At 53.8% G+C, this 16,388-nt stretch overlaps 2 protein-coding genes across 5 annotated transcripts in view; one reads left to right on the top strand and one right to left on the bottom strand.

The window, feature by feature from the left end:
* The window catches only part of Recql5 (RecQ like helicase 5), a 40,265-nt gene that overhangs the window by 22,720 nt on the left and 1,157 nt on the right, over positions 1-16,388 (top strand). For 2 of the 4 annotated variants that reach the window (XM_075990101.1, XM_075990100.1), the window contains exons 8-16: positions 13,016-13,234; positions 13,397-13,496; positions 14,138-14,174; positions 14,301-14,359; positions 14,445-14,518; positions 14,780-14,873; positions 15,134-15,268; positions 15,526-15,989; positions 16,164-16,254. In XM_075990101.1, the coding sequence (XP_075846216.1) occupies positions 13,016-13,234; positions 13,397-13,496; positions 14,138-14,174; positions 14,301-14,359; positions 14,445-14,518; positions 14,780-14,873; positions 15,134-15,268; positions 15,526-15,989; positions 16,164-16,254 (1,273 nt within the window). Of the gene's footprint in view, positions 1-13,015; positions 13,235-13,396; positions 13,497-14,137; positions 14,175-14,300; positions 14,360-14,444; positions 14,519-14,779; positions 14,874-15,133; positions 15,269-15,525; positions 15,990-16,163; positions 16,267-16,388 lie in introns of all 4 variants that reach the window. The other 2 variants (XM_075990099.1, XM_075990098.1) reach the window with 1 other exon arrangement.
* Smim5 (small integral membrane protein 5) lies at positions 3,890-10,212 on the bottom strand. Its single transcript, XM_075990105.1, has 3 exons — positions 9,899-10,212; positions 4,788-4,934; positions 3,890-4,426 (listed from the first exon to the last, which is right to left on the bottom strand). Exons 2-3 carry the CDS (start codon positions 4,912-4,914, stop codon positions 4,317-4,319), a joined length of 237 nt encoding a protein of 78 aa, XP_075846220.1. The 5' UTR covers positions 4,915-4,934; positions 9,899-10,212; the 3' UTR covers positions 3,890-4,316.

The raw sequence follows: 16,388 nt of genomic DNA, 5'->3' as shown, positions 1-16,388 counted from the left end.
GCCAGGGCTACACAGAGAAACCCTGTTTCAAAAAACCAAAAACTAAAAACAAACCCCTGCTGGGCATGGTGGCACATACCTTTAATTCTAGCACTTGAGGGGTAGAGGCAGGTGGGTCTTTTGAGTTCGAGACCTGCCTGGTCTACATAGTGAATACCAGGCCCCCAGAAATATATAGTGAGACCCTGTCTCAAAACATCAGCTATGTAGAGGGAATGTCATTCATAAGAAAGTTGCTTTGTCTGGTTTTAGTTAATTAACTGCTGTATCCAAGTAGATAGATCTGTTGTCTCAGTCACTGTGAGGGAGATAGATGAGAACAGGAGAGGGTGCTGCCGGCACAATGGTCTGCGCTGAGGGTTTCTGTGAGGAAATGGCGGGAGTTGTAAAGACTTGAGCACTAGCTACTTTTCCAGAGGACCCAGGTTCGATTCCCAGCCCCACATGGTGGCTCGAAACCATCTGTAACCCCAGTTCCAGACAGTCTGATGCCCTCTTCTGGGCTCCTCAGATAAGAGGCATGCATGTGGTACATTATCATGTAGACAAACATACATATAAAAACAAACAAATCCTTTTTTTTCTCTCCTGAGATAGGGTTTCTCTGTAGCTTTGGAGCCTGTCCTGGAACTAGGTCTTGTAGAGGTTGGCCTCGAACTCACAAAGATCCCCCTGCCTCTGCCTCCCAAGTGCTGGGATTAAAGGCATGCGCCACCACCGCCCAGCACAAACAAATCTTTAAAAGAAAAAAAAAAAAGAGGGTTAGGGACAGCATTCCCTATCATGGAACAGGGTGCAAAGAAGAGGAAAACATTTTTAGAACAAAGTTAATTTGTGCACATATTTTATGATATGAAATTTGTAGTACTCATTTGTGTCACATTTCACAAAACTTGTGTGTGCTCTGCCAGCGTTGCTGACATGATTCTCACCTTGATTTTTAGTTTGTAACAAGGCATAAAATTCAGGCAGTGAACCAGGCGACTCCTCATCCTCCTGAGGGACTGAGATCAGACATTGGTAGAGCAGAGGCCATGTGGGCGGGAGGGTCATGAGGAAGCTGGTGAGGCCTGCGGTAGCCTCCGTGCACCACGATGGCTGTTCTTGCCTGGCATAGGGCGGTTACACCAGTGGGGCCTTCCCTAAGCTTGAAGTAGTGCACCCTGTGCTGCTGCTGTGGTCACCAGCTGCCGTCTGACAGCTCGGATCTGCAGTGACCATTTCTGTCTCCCACGCCTGCTTCCTCCCCAGTGAAGGTGGCCTAGGTCTGCCATCCCAGCGTGTGCCAGGCTGCAGTTGGTTAGCTTATAGGATGGACTGACCTAGCATGGGGTAGGAAGGTGCGAGCGAACTGGCTACTTTAGGCTATGTCCAGGGTTGTCCTTGGTACCTTCTACTCTGGAGCTGAACTAGGTGTCCAGGATTGTTCATGGTACCCTCAGCTAGACTAGGAACCAGAATCTTTTCTAGCAAAGAAGGGTCCTCAACCTTAGCCTTCCTACAGGAAGACTATTCCTGATGCTAATGAAATCCTGCTTAAAGAAGATTCTGGAAGGAACCGGGCTGCTGTTCCTGAACTGAGGGCTTCGAGGGACCTCCTGTGAGGTGCTGGAGTGAGAAATGCAGGTTTCCACTCCTTCCACTACCCCCGGGCTTCTCTTCAGATAGCTGGGTGTGGGCTTTCCACCCACTCCACAGAAGCAATCTTGAGACAGAGTTTGGGTGTGGGTGCGTGGATGTAGGATTGGCTAATGGAGATAATGGGGTCAACACCTCTGCCTTGTGTCCCAGAGGCCTCAAGCCCTAGGTGTGGTGAGCAGGGAATTGGAGCCAGACAGGCTGGACCCAGAGCTGGCTTTGCCACATTTTAGCGGGCTGCACAGAGGCTGATCTCTGTCCTCTGTCAACCAGGATAATAAAGGACTGAAGCACCGTGACGGTTAAGTGAATTTATCTGCAACAGAATGCTCAGGACAAAAGTGGGGTGTGGTGGGCCATGCCTGCAATCCCAGCACTCCAGAGGCAGAGGACAGCCCCGAGCTAGGTGCATACTGACTTCCGGCCAGAGCCACTTAGTGAGATTGTTTTAAAAAAGAGAAGATTAAAAAAAAAAAAAAGCCCCAAGCAAGTGAGGCACATTGCATGTAATCCTCACACTTAAGAGGCTAAGGCAGGAGCGCGGTGAATTGGAACCTAGCTTAAGACAACTTCTAGGTCTGGGTTGTGCTTCAGGGGCAGAGCACTTGCCTAGTGCAGTCTTCTGGGCTTCATTCCCAGCACCATTATATATAAGCACCATTGTTTATAAGATTTATGTGTTTATTATATACACAGTGTTCTGTCTGCACGTATGCCTGCAGGCCAGAAGAGGGCACCAGATCTCATTACAGATGGTTGTGAGCCACCACGTGGTTGCTGGGAATTGAACTCAGGACCTCTAGAAGACCAGCCAGTGCTCTTAAACACTGAGCCATCTTTCCAGCCTCCCCCATTAAAATTCTTTTAAAGGCAACACAGCATGGCCTAGTCCTCTGGATTTTAACTGTCTTTATTAGCATCATTCAGGTTTTCTTGTTGGTTTGGTATTTTTTGTTTTGTTTTGTTTTTGATAAAATTTTTTTGTTGTTGTTCATTTGTTGTTGTTTTTAACAAGCAGTGATTGGTGCTTTGCCTGCATGTATTTCTGTGTGAGGGTGTCAGATTTCCTGTACCTGGAGTAACAGACAGTAAGCTGCCAAGTAGATGCTGAGAATTGAACCCAGGTGCTCTTAACCGATGAGCCATCTCTCCAGCCCCAAGAAGGGGTCTTAAGTAGCCCTGGCCGACCTGGAACTCACAGAGGTCCACCTGCTTCTGCCTCTCAGAATGCTGAATTCCAATTTTAGGGGCCGAGGAAAGGTGGCTTCTTAGATTTCTTTTTGGAAACACCTCCTTTCTTGGTTTCAATAACCCAAACCTGTCAGGCAAGTCTGTGGCTACCAGGTAGTCAAACCAGCTAGCAAGAATTCCTGTCAGCCTTCCTGCCTGTATGGCCTAGGCTGCCAGCTGGAGGTGGCAGGGGCTGACTTCTCTTACTGTGACCTGTTTTCAAGGCAGGCTAAACTCTGCTCCCAGGCAAGCAGAATGTGTGCTGCGCAGACTTAAGTGACAGAAGTGGGAGCAATTGGAGCCAGTCCTGGCCCTGTTCCATGTATGGAGACTTACGTGTCTGCCCCTCCGCACGTTTTGTGTTTTGGTTTGCAGGGAGGGCAGCATGGCGGCATTTCAGCAGCACCCTTCTTTAACGTGGGTCCACTGTGCTCTGGGCTAGCCCGTTCAGAGGGGCGAATAATGGCAGTTGGTAATTGGGGAGCTTCTGAAGCATGTCTAGCACTGGGCTACTCTTGGGCTGTCTGCTTTACACTCCTAGCATACCGCGGGAAGCAGGTGCCAGGGTTAGTCCATCTCACCAGAAGGAAGCCTAGCTTGAGGGGATTGTCAGCTGGGTTGTGAGTGCTCAGATAGGGACAGGGCCGAAGGGTCGGGGTACAACAGCCTGAAGAGATGTGGGAGGACCCAGTGACCTGGAGGTGCTAGTGTGGGGGACACAGACAGCAGGAAATATTCGTGGCATTCCTGGGCTCAGTGCCTGTCCGAGGGCATCGGCCTCCATCGCTCAACAGAGTGGGACTCTAGAAGCAGCCCTGTTAGAAAGCAATGTTGCCAGTGGCCCTGCACTGGTCCCGCGTGTGGCATTGATGTCTCTGTGGCCTTCCTTCCTGTGTGATTTCCCAGCCTTCGTGGGCACACCAAGGGCAGAAAGTCAGTCATTGGCCGTGCCCCTAGAGCTCTGGCGCTGTCCTGATGCAGAGCCACCTGCGCATAAATATACATAGCCAAATACCTCATAAACAAGGAACCAAAAAAGCTTTACTTGGAAGTAAGCAAATTTCAGCTAGAATACTGACCTGTTCCCTCCCCTTCAGACGGAGGCTTGGAGTTTAGTAAATTGCACAAAGTCCCTGATCAGTTCACTTCTCTTTGGCATAAATCAGCAGAATCCAAGGGCCAGCCTCCCCACAGCCACGAGCTGTTCAAGATATGGGGCTCCTCAAAAGTACAGCAGAAGTCCTCAGCGTTTTCCTGGGCTTTCAAAACAGTTGACTCCTAAGCGCTGGTGTCCATTGGCAGGTTGAGCAACACTTGTTTCCTTGATAAGTGTCCAGATGTCTACCCGTCTGTCACCTGGACAGTGCCAGAAGTGGCCAGGATGATAGTCTGTGTCAGTTTGGGAAGGCTTCTGTCCAGCTTCTCCTGGGTCATCACACTGCTGTCCCTCATCTGTGTTTTACGGGTTGCACGAGGATCTTCGTGCGTCTCCTCTCGGGGCAGCAGCAGCGCACACAGCAGCAGCTGCAGGCCAGCAGCATCAGCAGCAGGACCGTAGCTAAAGGGAGAGGATGGTCCAGGGCTGAAGAGCTAGGGGAGGAAGGGATGCCCACCCTCCTTCCAAAGGACCTGCCCCCCGCCCCCCAGTCTGGAGCAGTGTTCACAAAGACCAGAGTGGCTGACAGGGTCCTGTCTGTCTCTTGCTCCACTGCCCAAGCCTGACTCCTTTCAGTTCGTGGTTGATACCTGGTGGTATCCAGCACTGCCTGGCAACTACCTTAGCTTTCCCTGGGACACCGCTTTCCCTACTTCCCAACCTTCCAGCCAGCACCATGGCGTGGTCTCCCGATTATCAGAAAGAGCCCATAGGACACTGAGGGGACGGGGCTAAAGGGCCAGAGGCCAGGTGCCCCACTTGCCTGTGAAAAGGAGGATGATAGAGAAGGCCACCAGCTCCACGGGATCAGCCTGGCGCAGTCCTTGCAGCTTCAGCAGCAGCCTCTCACCCACAGAGCGAATCTCCTCCTTAAAGTCTGTGGCTGCCATGTTGCTAGGGCTCCTGTGTTCTGTAACAACACAGACAGAGCACCGTAGAATCCCTGTGGAACTGCTCACGAGCTGGGAGGTAGCTCCAGGGAAGCAGCCTCTCCCACCATAGCCTGCAGAACAGGTTTGTCAGTCTCAGCCCTGCACCTCTGGTGGATCCCAGGCAGAGGGAGACAGGCAGTCAGGGAACTCTGCTCAATGGTAGGGTAGCCCTCAGCCCACACTTGGTGGGAGCTGCCCAGGGCCAGTGCAGCCTGTGACAGATGTGACCCAGAGAGCCTTGGAGAGGCCACCAGATGGCCGCAACTGATGACGGTTCACCTGCCCATTCATATGGGGCTCGGCTCTTGCATTCCTTTGTCTTGAGACACAAATAGCAGGTTTGACTGGGGTGCCCCAGCTGACACAGCTCCCCAGCCAGCCTCTGGGTCACTCAGCATTTTGGTACCTCCCCAAGATGGCCTTAGGGTGGCAAGACAGGCCTCAGGATTCTGTGTGGGAGGGGAATCAGACTCCAGGAACAGATTTATGGGGACTGTAGCAGGATCAGCTATAGGCAAAAACTGAGGGAGGGGTTGTCCCTTGAAGGATATGATGCTGAGTCCCAGAGGACTCTCCTCTGCTACCAAGCCACTTTCTTTACTCTTAAGAAGGGGCTATCATTCAGATGGGAGCAGGAGTTCTAGGACTAGGTCAGCCAGCTCTTCCCTTCCTGGAGTGCTGGGCCTGTTCTAACCGGAGAAGGCCTGACTGGAGTCAGGCTGGCCACGGCTTCCAGAGAGGGCCTGGACAAAGCTCTCGACTGAGTTCCTTGGTGGAGCCTTTGAGCTTCAGCTCTTGTGAGTGAGAAGGAACCGGGACAGCCTTGTGCCAAAGCATCCAAACTGGTTCTTCCTGAGGGATGGGGGTAGGGGACCAGACGCTTGTGTCTTTGTTGATTGCCATGTTAGCCCTGGTCTCAACCAGGCAGGTCCCCTCCGCTGTGGTCTGTGAGACTGGTCACTTCCAGCATTCCTGCCTGCACACAGCAGGCCTAAACACCCATGAAGGTCATGGGACAGGGTCATCCTACATGCAGGCTCTCTGCCCTTGTGCTGCGCAGTCTCTGCCTGAGTCTCTGAGAACGAGAGGCCCTGGCTGCCCTCGGCTGCCCATCGTAGGAGGCCAAGCCCTGGCTGGCTGCCCTTCTTCCCCTAACAGTTCTTCAGGACCTAGATCACAGCTGCCAGCCGCTGGATTTTCTCTCTGTGAAGCACGCGGTGCCTTCTCTGAGTTTGTTCACCTTTTGTCATTTTTGTGCTCCTGGGGAATGGGCTCCAGGGCAAGTCCTGTACCACAGAGCTGCATCCCCAGCCTGTGGTGCCTTCTCTAACCTCATACGCCCTTTATAGAAATGGTTTTTTATTTGCTTGCTTTTCGAGACAAGGTTTCTTTGTGTAGCAGTCCTAGCTGTTCTGGAACTCGCTCTGTAGACCAGGCTGGCCTCAAACTCAGAGATCCTCCTGCCTCCACCTCCCAAGATGGGATTAAAGGCATCCGTCACCTGCTATTTACCCCTCGCCCTCTAGTGCGATGGACAGGCTCTTTATCTCTGTGTTGTTGAGTTGAGAGGCCTTTGGGAGGGGCCTGGCTGCGGGAACTTTTTCTGGGTGGGGATTGACTGGGCCAGGGAAGTCAAGGATGGACCCAGCCCATGCACCACCTACTTACTACCCATGCACTGTTTATGGAGGCCCATTTCAGCTGAGCCCGAGTCACGGACCATAGCTCTTTAGAAACCCGTGAGCTGTGCACACTCAATACCACCTCTTACGAGCCAGGGGCATCAATTTTATCAGTTCCTCACCACCACAGTGGGGCACTCCAGACTTTTTGAGAACTGCACTGTTATCTGTCACTAAATGAGTAGATCTGTGTGTCCTGCTGATGTGAACAGAAGAACATTCCTTCTGGTCAGGCCAAAGGCGCTGCAGCTAGGGCGTGCTTGCAAAAGTGATCTATCCACTCTCCTGTCCGGGACCTCTGCAGCATTCCCACCCCACAGAAGTGGTATGCATATGGTTCAGAACCCGGGCTGCTGCCTCTCACCCTCCCTCTTCATCTGTTTTTGGGCTGGCTTGTTCAGCCTGGCTGGCACTGTGCCCACATTGCCTCATGAGCCCAATGGAGACACTCCTTAAAAGCAGAAGCGGGCTGGAGGTTGGTGGTCAGGAGAGCTTTCTGTGTACCACACCCAAAGACCTAGAGAGAGACTCAGGGATTAGGGAGGATGAGGCACCTGCTCGGCAGGGTTGGCAGGGTTGGGACCCTAGGTCTAGCTGGAAGGTCTCAATGTCCAGTTTCCAGTGGCTCAGGGCTGGACCTGCTGCGCAGGGAGGTCAGAATTTGTTGTTGGTCTAAAGTTCCAGCTAGCAGAGTTACTCCCAGTTTCTCTGTCCTTCTCTCACTCCTCCCTGCACTCTGCTTGGCTTGCGAAGTTGGAGAACTGCAGACTCCTGCCCATTACAGCTGAGCTCTACTCTGCTAGAACGCCTCGTGTGGACAGCCACGTAGCTGTGCCTAGGCCTTCCATAGGCAGCCTACTGGAAACTAGGTGGGACCTGTCCACCATACCATGGGGGCTGCCTGCCAGGTCTTGCCTTTTACCAGCAGAAGTGGGGCTGCTGGGTATGGCTCTCTGCCCTCAAAGGGCCGAAGAGGAACTCCTTGCTTGGCAGTTGATAATTTTGTTATTTTAAGCTCTGACCAACAGAACAAGCACATGACGGGGGAAGGGGGGCAAAGGGGTCTTGTTCTCCAAAGAGGAAAGAGGCGCATTCCGGCAGCTCCCCAGGCATCTTCCCAGTGGGCTATTTAAAGCAGGGCCAACAGATGCCTGGTGCCCAATATAACCAATGGTTATTAGGTAACCTTGTTCCCCAGCTGTGGTCAGGGGGAGTGGGAGCCCTGGGGCTGGCCCTGTTGACTGGATAACCCCCTAAGTTAACAGAGCAGAGCTACTGGTAATTATGTGTTTCCTGGACTTTCTATCCCAGGTTTACCCACTTCTTTCTCAACCATATGTTTCAATCAAGAACATGGGGACTAATCCTAGTCACGGCACCAAAAAGAAAAAAAGAACATGGGGACTAGAGAGAGTCTCTTAATGCCATCTTCAGTAGAGGAAGTGGTAGCTTCCCGTGGAGAACAGCCCTGACTGCCCATGGGTCCACCTGTTGCCCAGGCTGCCTGATAGCACTTGTAATCTTTGGAGGATGCTCCCGGCTGGGTTACAGGCAATGGTCAGGGAGAGCTAGCACAGCAGAAGGAAACTGGCCGTGCTGGGGGACTGACTAGCATTCCTTGTATGACAGGTGGCTTTGAGGTTCTTGCCGTAGAGTAAGCGACTGTCCCGTAGGCCAGACAACTGCAGCTTGGTTGGTCCCGCAGTGTCTCCACTTCCTCATTGTAAACCTGATAGTTAGCCCCAGCTGCCATGTGCACAGGGCCGGCAGTGTGTCTCTGCCTGATAAGCAGGGTCATTTGTCACTGATGGCTCGCAGCCCCAAAAGGCATCTTGTACACTGTCGTTTTGTCATGGTAGGTCCTGCAGCATATCGTCGTGTTTGAGAAGCATCCTGAATGAGGTATAACCGGTAGATGTGCGAGAAAGATCTGAGGGTTCCAGCGGCCTGACCAGCAGGGCGGAGATGTCCACCGTGTGCCATGCTGAGTGTCTGAGCGACTCCATCTCTGTGGGGCTTCAGTTTGAAATCAGAAATGGGTGGTTCTGCTGCCCTGGCTCCCGAGCTTCCCAGAACAGGGGGAGCTCTGGTGGCCGGTAGAAATTAAGCGAGCTCCTCAATCTGCATTCTGGGCTTCCCTTTTGACTCAGGGACTACAGAAGCTAGGGTTTTGTGGGTGCCGGTCACCCTCCTGCCTCTGGGGTCCAGTGGCTAACAGCTCACTGCCATGCCCCCTTCACCTTTCCTGATGTGCTGTCTCCATTGTGACTTTAGTCCCCTCCATGCTCCACTTCTCACTGGTACCATGGGAGTTAGGTTCTCAGCCCTGCACAGGCCAAAGCCCACTCCCTCTGCTGAGCCTAGAAACTGGGCCTTCTCCTTGCCTTCCAAACCTGGATGATATTTCTCTTTCTTTCCTATTGGATAACAGCTTGTTTGCTTTGGAAGGAACATCTCTGGGGGACTTGAACCCTGGTGTGAGGACAGAAGGCAGGAGGGGTGAGCAGCTTCCCTGCCCAGGAAGGCTGTGCTTGTGCTGTCCAAAGAACGTCCCAGGGTCGCCATTCCAGTGGTGTGGCATGGAGTAGAATCCTGGGGTCATCCCCAGCCTCATCTGTGTCGTCACCATCTCCCCTCAGCCATGGGTTTAGAATCAGGCCTGCATGTCTCATATTCGGTTTTCAGAGATCATGGCCAAAGGAGGACCCAGGGGATCCCTGGAACCTAAGTGGGTACGGAGACTCCTCCCTGGGCTAATCCTGAGCCGGAAATGTAGCAGTGAGCAGGTCAGAGCCCCAAAAGACGAGGAGGCTGCTGCTCTCGTCTGGACCCCAAGTAGGCAGTTCTGCTCCAGGTTCGTCTCGGTCCTGGGGCTGGGGCCTGTGAGCCGGCTAGGCAACCTTGTCCTGAGCCTTGAGGAACAGGGAGAGCTCAGTCCTTGGGCAGATGGAGGCTCAGTGGGTATGAGGCTCTATTTTAAGCTCACTGAATAGAAAAGATGTGTCAAGTCAGCAGCCCCCCAGCTCCCTGCTATACACAGTAAGTGGCAGGACACCCCCTCCGCTAGTGCTCTGACCCAAAGGAAGAAAGAGCTCAGGTGTGTATACAGGAGGTGACTTAGTTCCCAGTAGGACAGTGGCCCAATGTATTCCCCCCAAATGTTCCTCTCTGAGCTCATGGTAAGTTGTGGGAGATATGAGACGCTGACTGCCCATTCCCTCCTCTTCTGCACCCTGTTACCTCTGGCCTGTGTCACTTACCTGGGAGCTCAGATATTGGGGAGCCAAGAAGAGGTACCCAAGAAGAGAGCCGTTATGTGCTTCCTCTCAGTCCTTTGCCGCCACCTTTGCCGGCTTCACCAGCGCTGTGCTTTCCTGCCCGCGGCTTCTCACTCAGACACCTCTTAGAGGAGCTCTTGGCTGCTGACAGCCAGCTGCTGTCCAGCTTCGGCTTTTTTGTTGTTGGTTGCCCTGGAGATCTAGGTGTCATATTACCATTGTGAGGCGGAGCCAGAGGAGCCCTTCCCTGCCCAGGAGGTCCACTCTACTCTCAGGATCCCCGAAACGGCTCCCTCACTTACTCCTCCCCTGCTCTGTCCTGCCCCACCCGAGGGCTGGGCTAATAAGTGGTTGGCTGTGGTTCCCTGTGGAAATAACCCCAGGGGGCTCAGTCTGAGGTTGCTGGGGGAAGAGAAGGGAGTACCTCCCTCTTGAGCACCCCACCACCCTCTGGATGCCCTTTTTGGCTTGTGTTCCTGACCACCCCAGTCTGTCTCTTGGGCCACTCCCTAGCTGCTCCCTCAGGCCTCTCCCAGGAAGAAAAACAGAAGCTATGGGGCCACCCAAGCAAGCCAGCGAGCTTTGCACTAGCCCTCTGGTGGGGTGCTTCTGCTGCTCAGTACTCAGAGGATCCTAAATACCTTAAAAGTAGCCTGCTTGTTTTGAGGAAAGGACAGTGGGACAGTGGTCTCATTCTGCCTAGCTGGCTCCACACATTAACGATTGACTGTCGTGCACCCAGCAGACCAGGCTGCAGGGGAGAAACTGACCTCAGCCCTGCAGTCAATGGAGGCCTTTGAATCTGAGCACAGAACCCCAGTGAGTCAGAGCTGGGGGGCAGGGTGTCAGCAACCGTATGGCCACAGCACCAGAGACAGGACAGGCCACCTCTGTACAGCAACAGTCTTGAGCAGAGGGAAGGAACGGTCGCCATATATTCAGTGTTAGTGGAGCTGCAGGAGCGCCCAGTGGCTGCCTCTGCTGGCTCCTTCCGCTGCTTTTGTCGCTTGGCTTCGGGGACCCTGCTGCTGCTTTCTTATTTTAATTTTTTTTAAAGATTTATTTATTGAGTCGGGCGGTGGTGGCGCACGCCTTTAATCCCAGCACTCGGGAGCCAGAGGCAGGCGGATCTCTGTGAGTTTGAGGCCAGCCTGGTCTAGAAGAGCTAGTTCCAGGACAGGAACCAAAAAGCTACAGAGAAACCCTGTCTCGAAAAAAAAAAAAAGATTTATTTATTATGTGTACAGTGTACTGTCTGCATGTATGCCTGCAGTCCAGAAGAGAACACCAGACCTCATTACAGATGGTTGTGAGGCACCTTGTGGTTGCTGGGAATTGAACTCAAAACCTCTGGAAAAGCAGTCTTAACTTCTGAGCCATCTCTCCAGCCCCCAAGGGACCCTGCTTCTTTAGGGGCTTGCTCTCTGGGGTCAGATCCCCAGACAGTACTCAAACTAAGATGAACTCTGTTAGAGACAATTTTTGCCAGCTCTTCTTGTCTTTAGACTGGGCACTCAGACAGCCCTGCCTCTGGTGTCTTTCTCTCTGCTTCCTCAACCTCGTACCACACCCCTAGCAGTAGACTGTCTGGTAAGGACCCTAGAACAGTGGCCGGCCACTCCCAGGGCCTCAGCCTGGGGTCAGAAAACAGACCCCGAACTTCTTGCGCCAGGCAGAATGGTTATCCCAAGGGGAACATCTGGGAGTAGGTGAGAGGGGACGCTCCAGTGAGGCTGTGTCTCCCTGACTGGCTGGGTTCAACAGTGACTAGGCATGATAGCCGCTCTCAGAACTGCTGTCTCTAGGACAGTGGTTCTCAACCTTCTGAACACTGAGACCCTTTAATACTTGTGGTGACCCCAACCATAAAATTATTTTCATTGCTGCTTCATAACTGCAATGTTGCTACTTTCATGAATCAAAATGTAAATATCTGTTTCTGATGGTCTTAGGTGACCCCTCTGAAAAGATCACTGAAGCCCCAAAGGGATTGCGACCCATGGGTTGAGAACTGCCGCTCTGGGAGCTGTGCCAGGGGCAGCCCTTGGCCTGGAGCAAAATGACTCATGGTAGGGGGCCAGGGGGAGCTAGAGATCTCTAAGGAAAGATCAAGACATGCTCACTCCTGCGACCCCAGGACTGGGGAATCTGAAGCGTGTGTTCAAGGCCACTCTGAACTATAGTGAGACCCCAGCTTAAGAAACAACAACAACAGAAAAACACCAGTGTGGTTGCAAACACCTTTAATCCTAGCACTTGGGAGGCAGAGGCAGACAGATCTCTGTGAGTTTGGAGCCGCCCCAGTCTACATAGTGAGCCCTGGGCAAGTCTTGGCTACATAGTGAGACCCTGCCTCTAAATAACAGAAGAAAAAGAGTCAAGCAGACAGAGCACTTGGATGGGATGGCCTTTTCCTGCCCTTCCCTCCTTCCCCACAGTGAGGACTATCCCTATAGAGCATGCCAGCAGTGCTCACAGCCTGTGAGACCACCCGCCATGCTCTGCTGTGCCACTGTGCCCCAGCAGCGTAAGTGGAGAGGCCCTGGGATTCAAGGGTGAAATGTTTTCTCACTGACATAGTCTTGGTGACAGAGCCAGTATCTGTGCCAGAGCCTCAGCTCACCAGGGCATTCCAGCACTGCGGGGAGAGGGAAGAGCAGGGTCCCAGAGCTCACAGAACAGAATGAGGTTCACATCCTGACCCCCAGTCACCCAGTGCATGACTATAGGAAGGCTGCTTTATCTCACTGGCCCAACTCTGCACTGGGCAGCCCCAGGTGATGCTCCACAAGCCCCTGTAAATAAGAGGGTACAGAACAGGGACTGGAGAGATGGCTCGGAGGTTAAGAGCATATACTGTATATTTACAGAGGACCCTGCTTCAGTTCTCAGCACCCCCTGCCCTGCAGGCTCACAACCCATCTGGAACAAGTCCTGACCTCAGGCACTAGGGGTCACTGATACACATAGAACAAATCTAGGAAGGGCTTTGAAAGGTAGGAAGCATCAAGAGTGGTGCTAGATAGTGAATCAGAGTTTGGAGACTGGGCGGACATCATTGCTTGCTTCAGCCCCCATCCCAAGCACTGCTCACTGCAGGTGCCGCCATGCTGCCATTGCTAAGTACTTCGGGGATGCACCTCCTGCCTGCGTCGAAGGCTGTGACCACTGCCAGAGTCCTGCGGCTGTAAGGGAGAAGCTTGATGCCCTGGAGCGCGTCAGCAGCTGGAGCAAGACCTGCATCAGGCCCTTCAAGGAGGACGACTTCGACCCTGAGCTGTATGAGGGAGGCCGCAGAGGCTACGGGGGCTTTAGCAGGTGAGGACAGCGAAATACATCCGCTGGCCCTAGCCAGACCAAGCTCGCCTTCTGCAGCGTGGTGTGGTACTCTTCCTAGGGCCTGGGCTTTAATGCTGTGCCAGATGATCAGGGAAGAGCAGAGCCCCGACCCTTTCTGCTCACACCTTGCCTGTCCTCTAGGTATGATGAAGGTTCTGGAGGGAGCGGTGATGAGGGCAGAGATGAGGCCCACAAGCGGCAATGGAATCTTTTCTATCAGAAGCAGATGAGCCTGCGCAAGGTAAAGGTGGCAGAGACCATGACAGGGCTCAGTGGCTCTGTTAGTTTCCAGTGCTGTGACCAAAACCAAGTTGGGAAGCAAGGGGTTTATTTGGCTGACACTTTCCGCATCACCGTCCAGCATCAGGGGAAGTCAGGGCAGGAGCTCGGGTCAGGATCCTGGAGGTAGAACGGAAGCAGGAACCGTGGAGGAGTGCCACTCTCTTGTTTAGCTTGTACAGCCCAGGACCACTGGCCCGGGAATAGCGAAACCCATAGTAATATGGGCTGTCCCACATCAAGTAAGAAAATGCCTCCCCAGACCAGTCTGCTAGAGGCCATTCCTCAATTGAGGTTCCCTCTTCCAGATGACTCTAGTTTCTGTCAAGTAAACAAACAAACAAAAAAAAAAAACCTAAGCCAGTATAGTGGCTCCTGGCTTTGATCCTAGCACTTGGGAGGAAGAGGCAGGCGGATCTGAGACAAGACCAGGGACAACATAGTGAACCCTGTCTCCAAAGTATCCTTCCTGCCCCCTAAAAAATAACCAGCACACAGTGGTCCATGCAAGGCCCTGGATGGTCCCCTGTTCGCCACCTCAGTAGGAGCTGCCCTGCAGCAGGGCAGGATGTCTCATGGTCCCTCATGCTGTCTGTCTTCCAGGGCAAAGAGCCCAAGATAGAAGAATTCACACCCCCAGGTTGGTACAGAAATGCCCCCAGGGGCTTGGGTGCTGTGTCTGGTTGTGAACAGTGGGTTGCTCAGTGAGGGTTGGGGGGCTCCAGAGAGCTGGTCAAGTGGAAAGCCCTTTCTGCCCTTTCCTCAGATGAAGACTGTCCCCTGAGAGAGGCTTCAAGCAGGAAGATCCCTAAGCTCACAGTGAAGGTACGAGAAGGACGCCTCTTCACTTTCTCTCAGGGCCCCTCCCTGACCCTGAGGGTGGGTGACCAAGACCTCACTCTCCTCATAGGCCCGTGAGCACTGCCTGCAACTTCTGGAGGAGGCGCTGAGCAGTAATCACCAGGCCGCAGGGTCCCCTGACGGGTGAGTGGCCAAGAGCTCCAGGGGGAGGACCAAGCTTGTTCCTTCAGAGAATGCCTCTCCGCAGGTTGTGATCCATCCCACTCCATGGCTCCCAGTCTCTGCAGCCTTACCAGAGACTGCCAAAGGCCACTGAAGGGCAGTGAGCCGAGGGGTACTTAGAGAAGCCTGCTCAGAATCCACATGCTCATCCTCATCAGGCCCATAGTCTCTGAAGAGAAACCGAAACCAGGAGGACCGCAGTGCTCTTGTTCCTTCCCACAGAGCTGACCTGCGGGCCAAGGCTGTGGAGCTGGAGTATGGGGCATTCCGAAACGCCAAGATGGTCAACCTGTACAAGGCCAGTGTTCTGAAGAAGGTAGGCGTGGGCCAAGGAGGCCAGCAGGCATGCATGCTCGTAGTCTGAGGACAGGACAAGGCCGCCTCTCTTGTTCAGAAGCTACCTGCCAGCCACTGGCCTGGAGCCCCTGACAGTGGTGAAGCTCCTGGGCTGTCTGGAGGTGTTGTGGCCATCCCAGTGGGAGCTGCACTTCCCTAGCATCCACAGCAGGGTTGGGGCGTCTGGACTGGGGCTAAGCAGTAGCTTGTGGGTGCCTTGATCTCCCTGTCTGTCTTTAGGTAGCTGAGATCCACAAGGCCTCCAAGGATGGTCATCTCTATGACATGGAAGGTGACACCAAGAGCTGCAGTGCTGGGGCTGAGCCCGTGGAGCCCAACGATTACGACATCCCACCAGCCTCCCATGTCTACTCGGTGAGCAGCGTCCAGGTTCCCTGGGCGGCTCCACTTCTGCTTCGCCCTCCCTGCCCGACCCAGATGTCAGGAAGGCCAGAGAGGATCTCTGTATTTGTCTGTCGGTCGTGGCCTCTTCTCCCGTCAGCCTGACCCCCAGCTGAGTCCTGTTCAGCTCTTTCTTCCCACATTCCTGAGAGCCTCTCGCCATAGCCACAGCTGTTCGTGGGGAGGTCTGGGTTCTGAGCCTTCTGACTTCTTCCTTTTTCTCCTCACAGCTCAAACCCAAGAGAGTAGGAGCTGCCTTCCGCAAAGGCTCCTGCCCATTCCAGACAGCCACAGAACTGTTGGGGAAGTCTCAGATCCAGAAGCAAGCCTCTGAGGCTGTGCTGGAAGGTGAACAGGATCCCCCAGGCTGTCAAGATGAAGACAGGAACGAGCCCCTCCCTGGGTACCAAGGAGAGGCTCCTGGAAGTAGTGCCAACTGTGGGGAGCCCTCACCTGAAAAGAGGACAAAAGCCAGTGCCAAGGCTAGAGCCAGCAAGAAACAGCAGCTCCTAGCTGCAGCGGCCCTCAAGGATTCCCAGAACATCACCCGATTCTTCTGTCAAAGAACAGAAAGCCCGCCTTTACCTGCTTCAGTCCCTTCCTGTGGAGGTGTGCCAGAGGACTGCGCAGAAGCCGGAGCCCAGGGGCATTTGAATACCCTAGGACAGACTGAGTGTCCCAGGGAGGGACCAAGGTAAGAGTTCCATGTCCGGGAACCCTCATTCTGTGGCAGCTGTGGCAGCATCTGACCCCTTTGCTGCCTGGTCCTCTGAAGCGTACAGCTCATTCACGGTGGGCCCTGCTGGGCTGCCTGGATCGAGAGCGCAGCCAGACCCAGACCTCTGATGCTGCTCTTCCCTCCGGCCAGCCCCTGCTCACTCCGAGACCAGAACTGCCCTGAAGGTCAGCCTAATCCTCTGAAGGAAACTCAGGCAGGCAAGCGGCCCAGACCCCAGCAGGTACTGGAGGAGGTGCGTGGTGAGGAGGAGAGCCGTCTGGGCCAAGGGTTAGGGTCAGGGAAGATCGCTTCTCACGCCCTAGCAGCAGGTGGGATGGGCTGGGGGAAGGCTCCTGGTGCTGAGGTGCAGGCTTC

The sequence above is a fragment of the Microtus pennsylvanicus genome, chromosome 11 (assembly GCF_037038515.1).
Source record: "Microtus pennsylvanicus isolate mMicPen1 chromosome 11, mMicPen1.hap1, whole genome shotgun sequence".
Taxonomy (NCBI): Eukaryota; Metazoa; Chordata; class Mammalia; order Rodentia; family Cricetidae; genus Microtus; species Microtus pennsylvanicus.
This window is presented reverse-complemented; position numbering and strand designations above follow the sequence as displayed.

Bases quoted from the DNA above. Each gene is read 5' to 3' on its own strand.
- Smim5 (XM_075990105.1), bottom strand. From the start codon at position 4,914: ATGGCAGCCACAGACTTTAAGGAGGAGATTCGCTCTGTGGGTGAGAGG. The intron at 4,427-4,787 runs GCAAGTGGGGCA...CTCTCCCTTTAG, and splicing joins TATCATCCTCCTTTTCACAG to CTACGGTCCTGCTGCTGATG.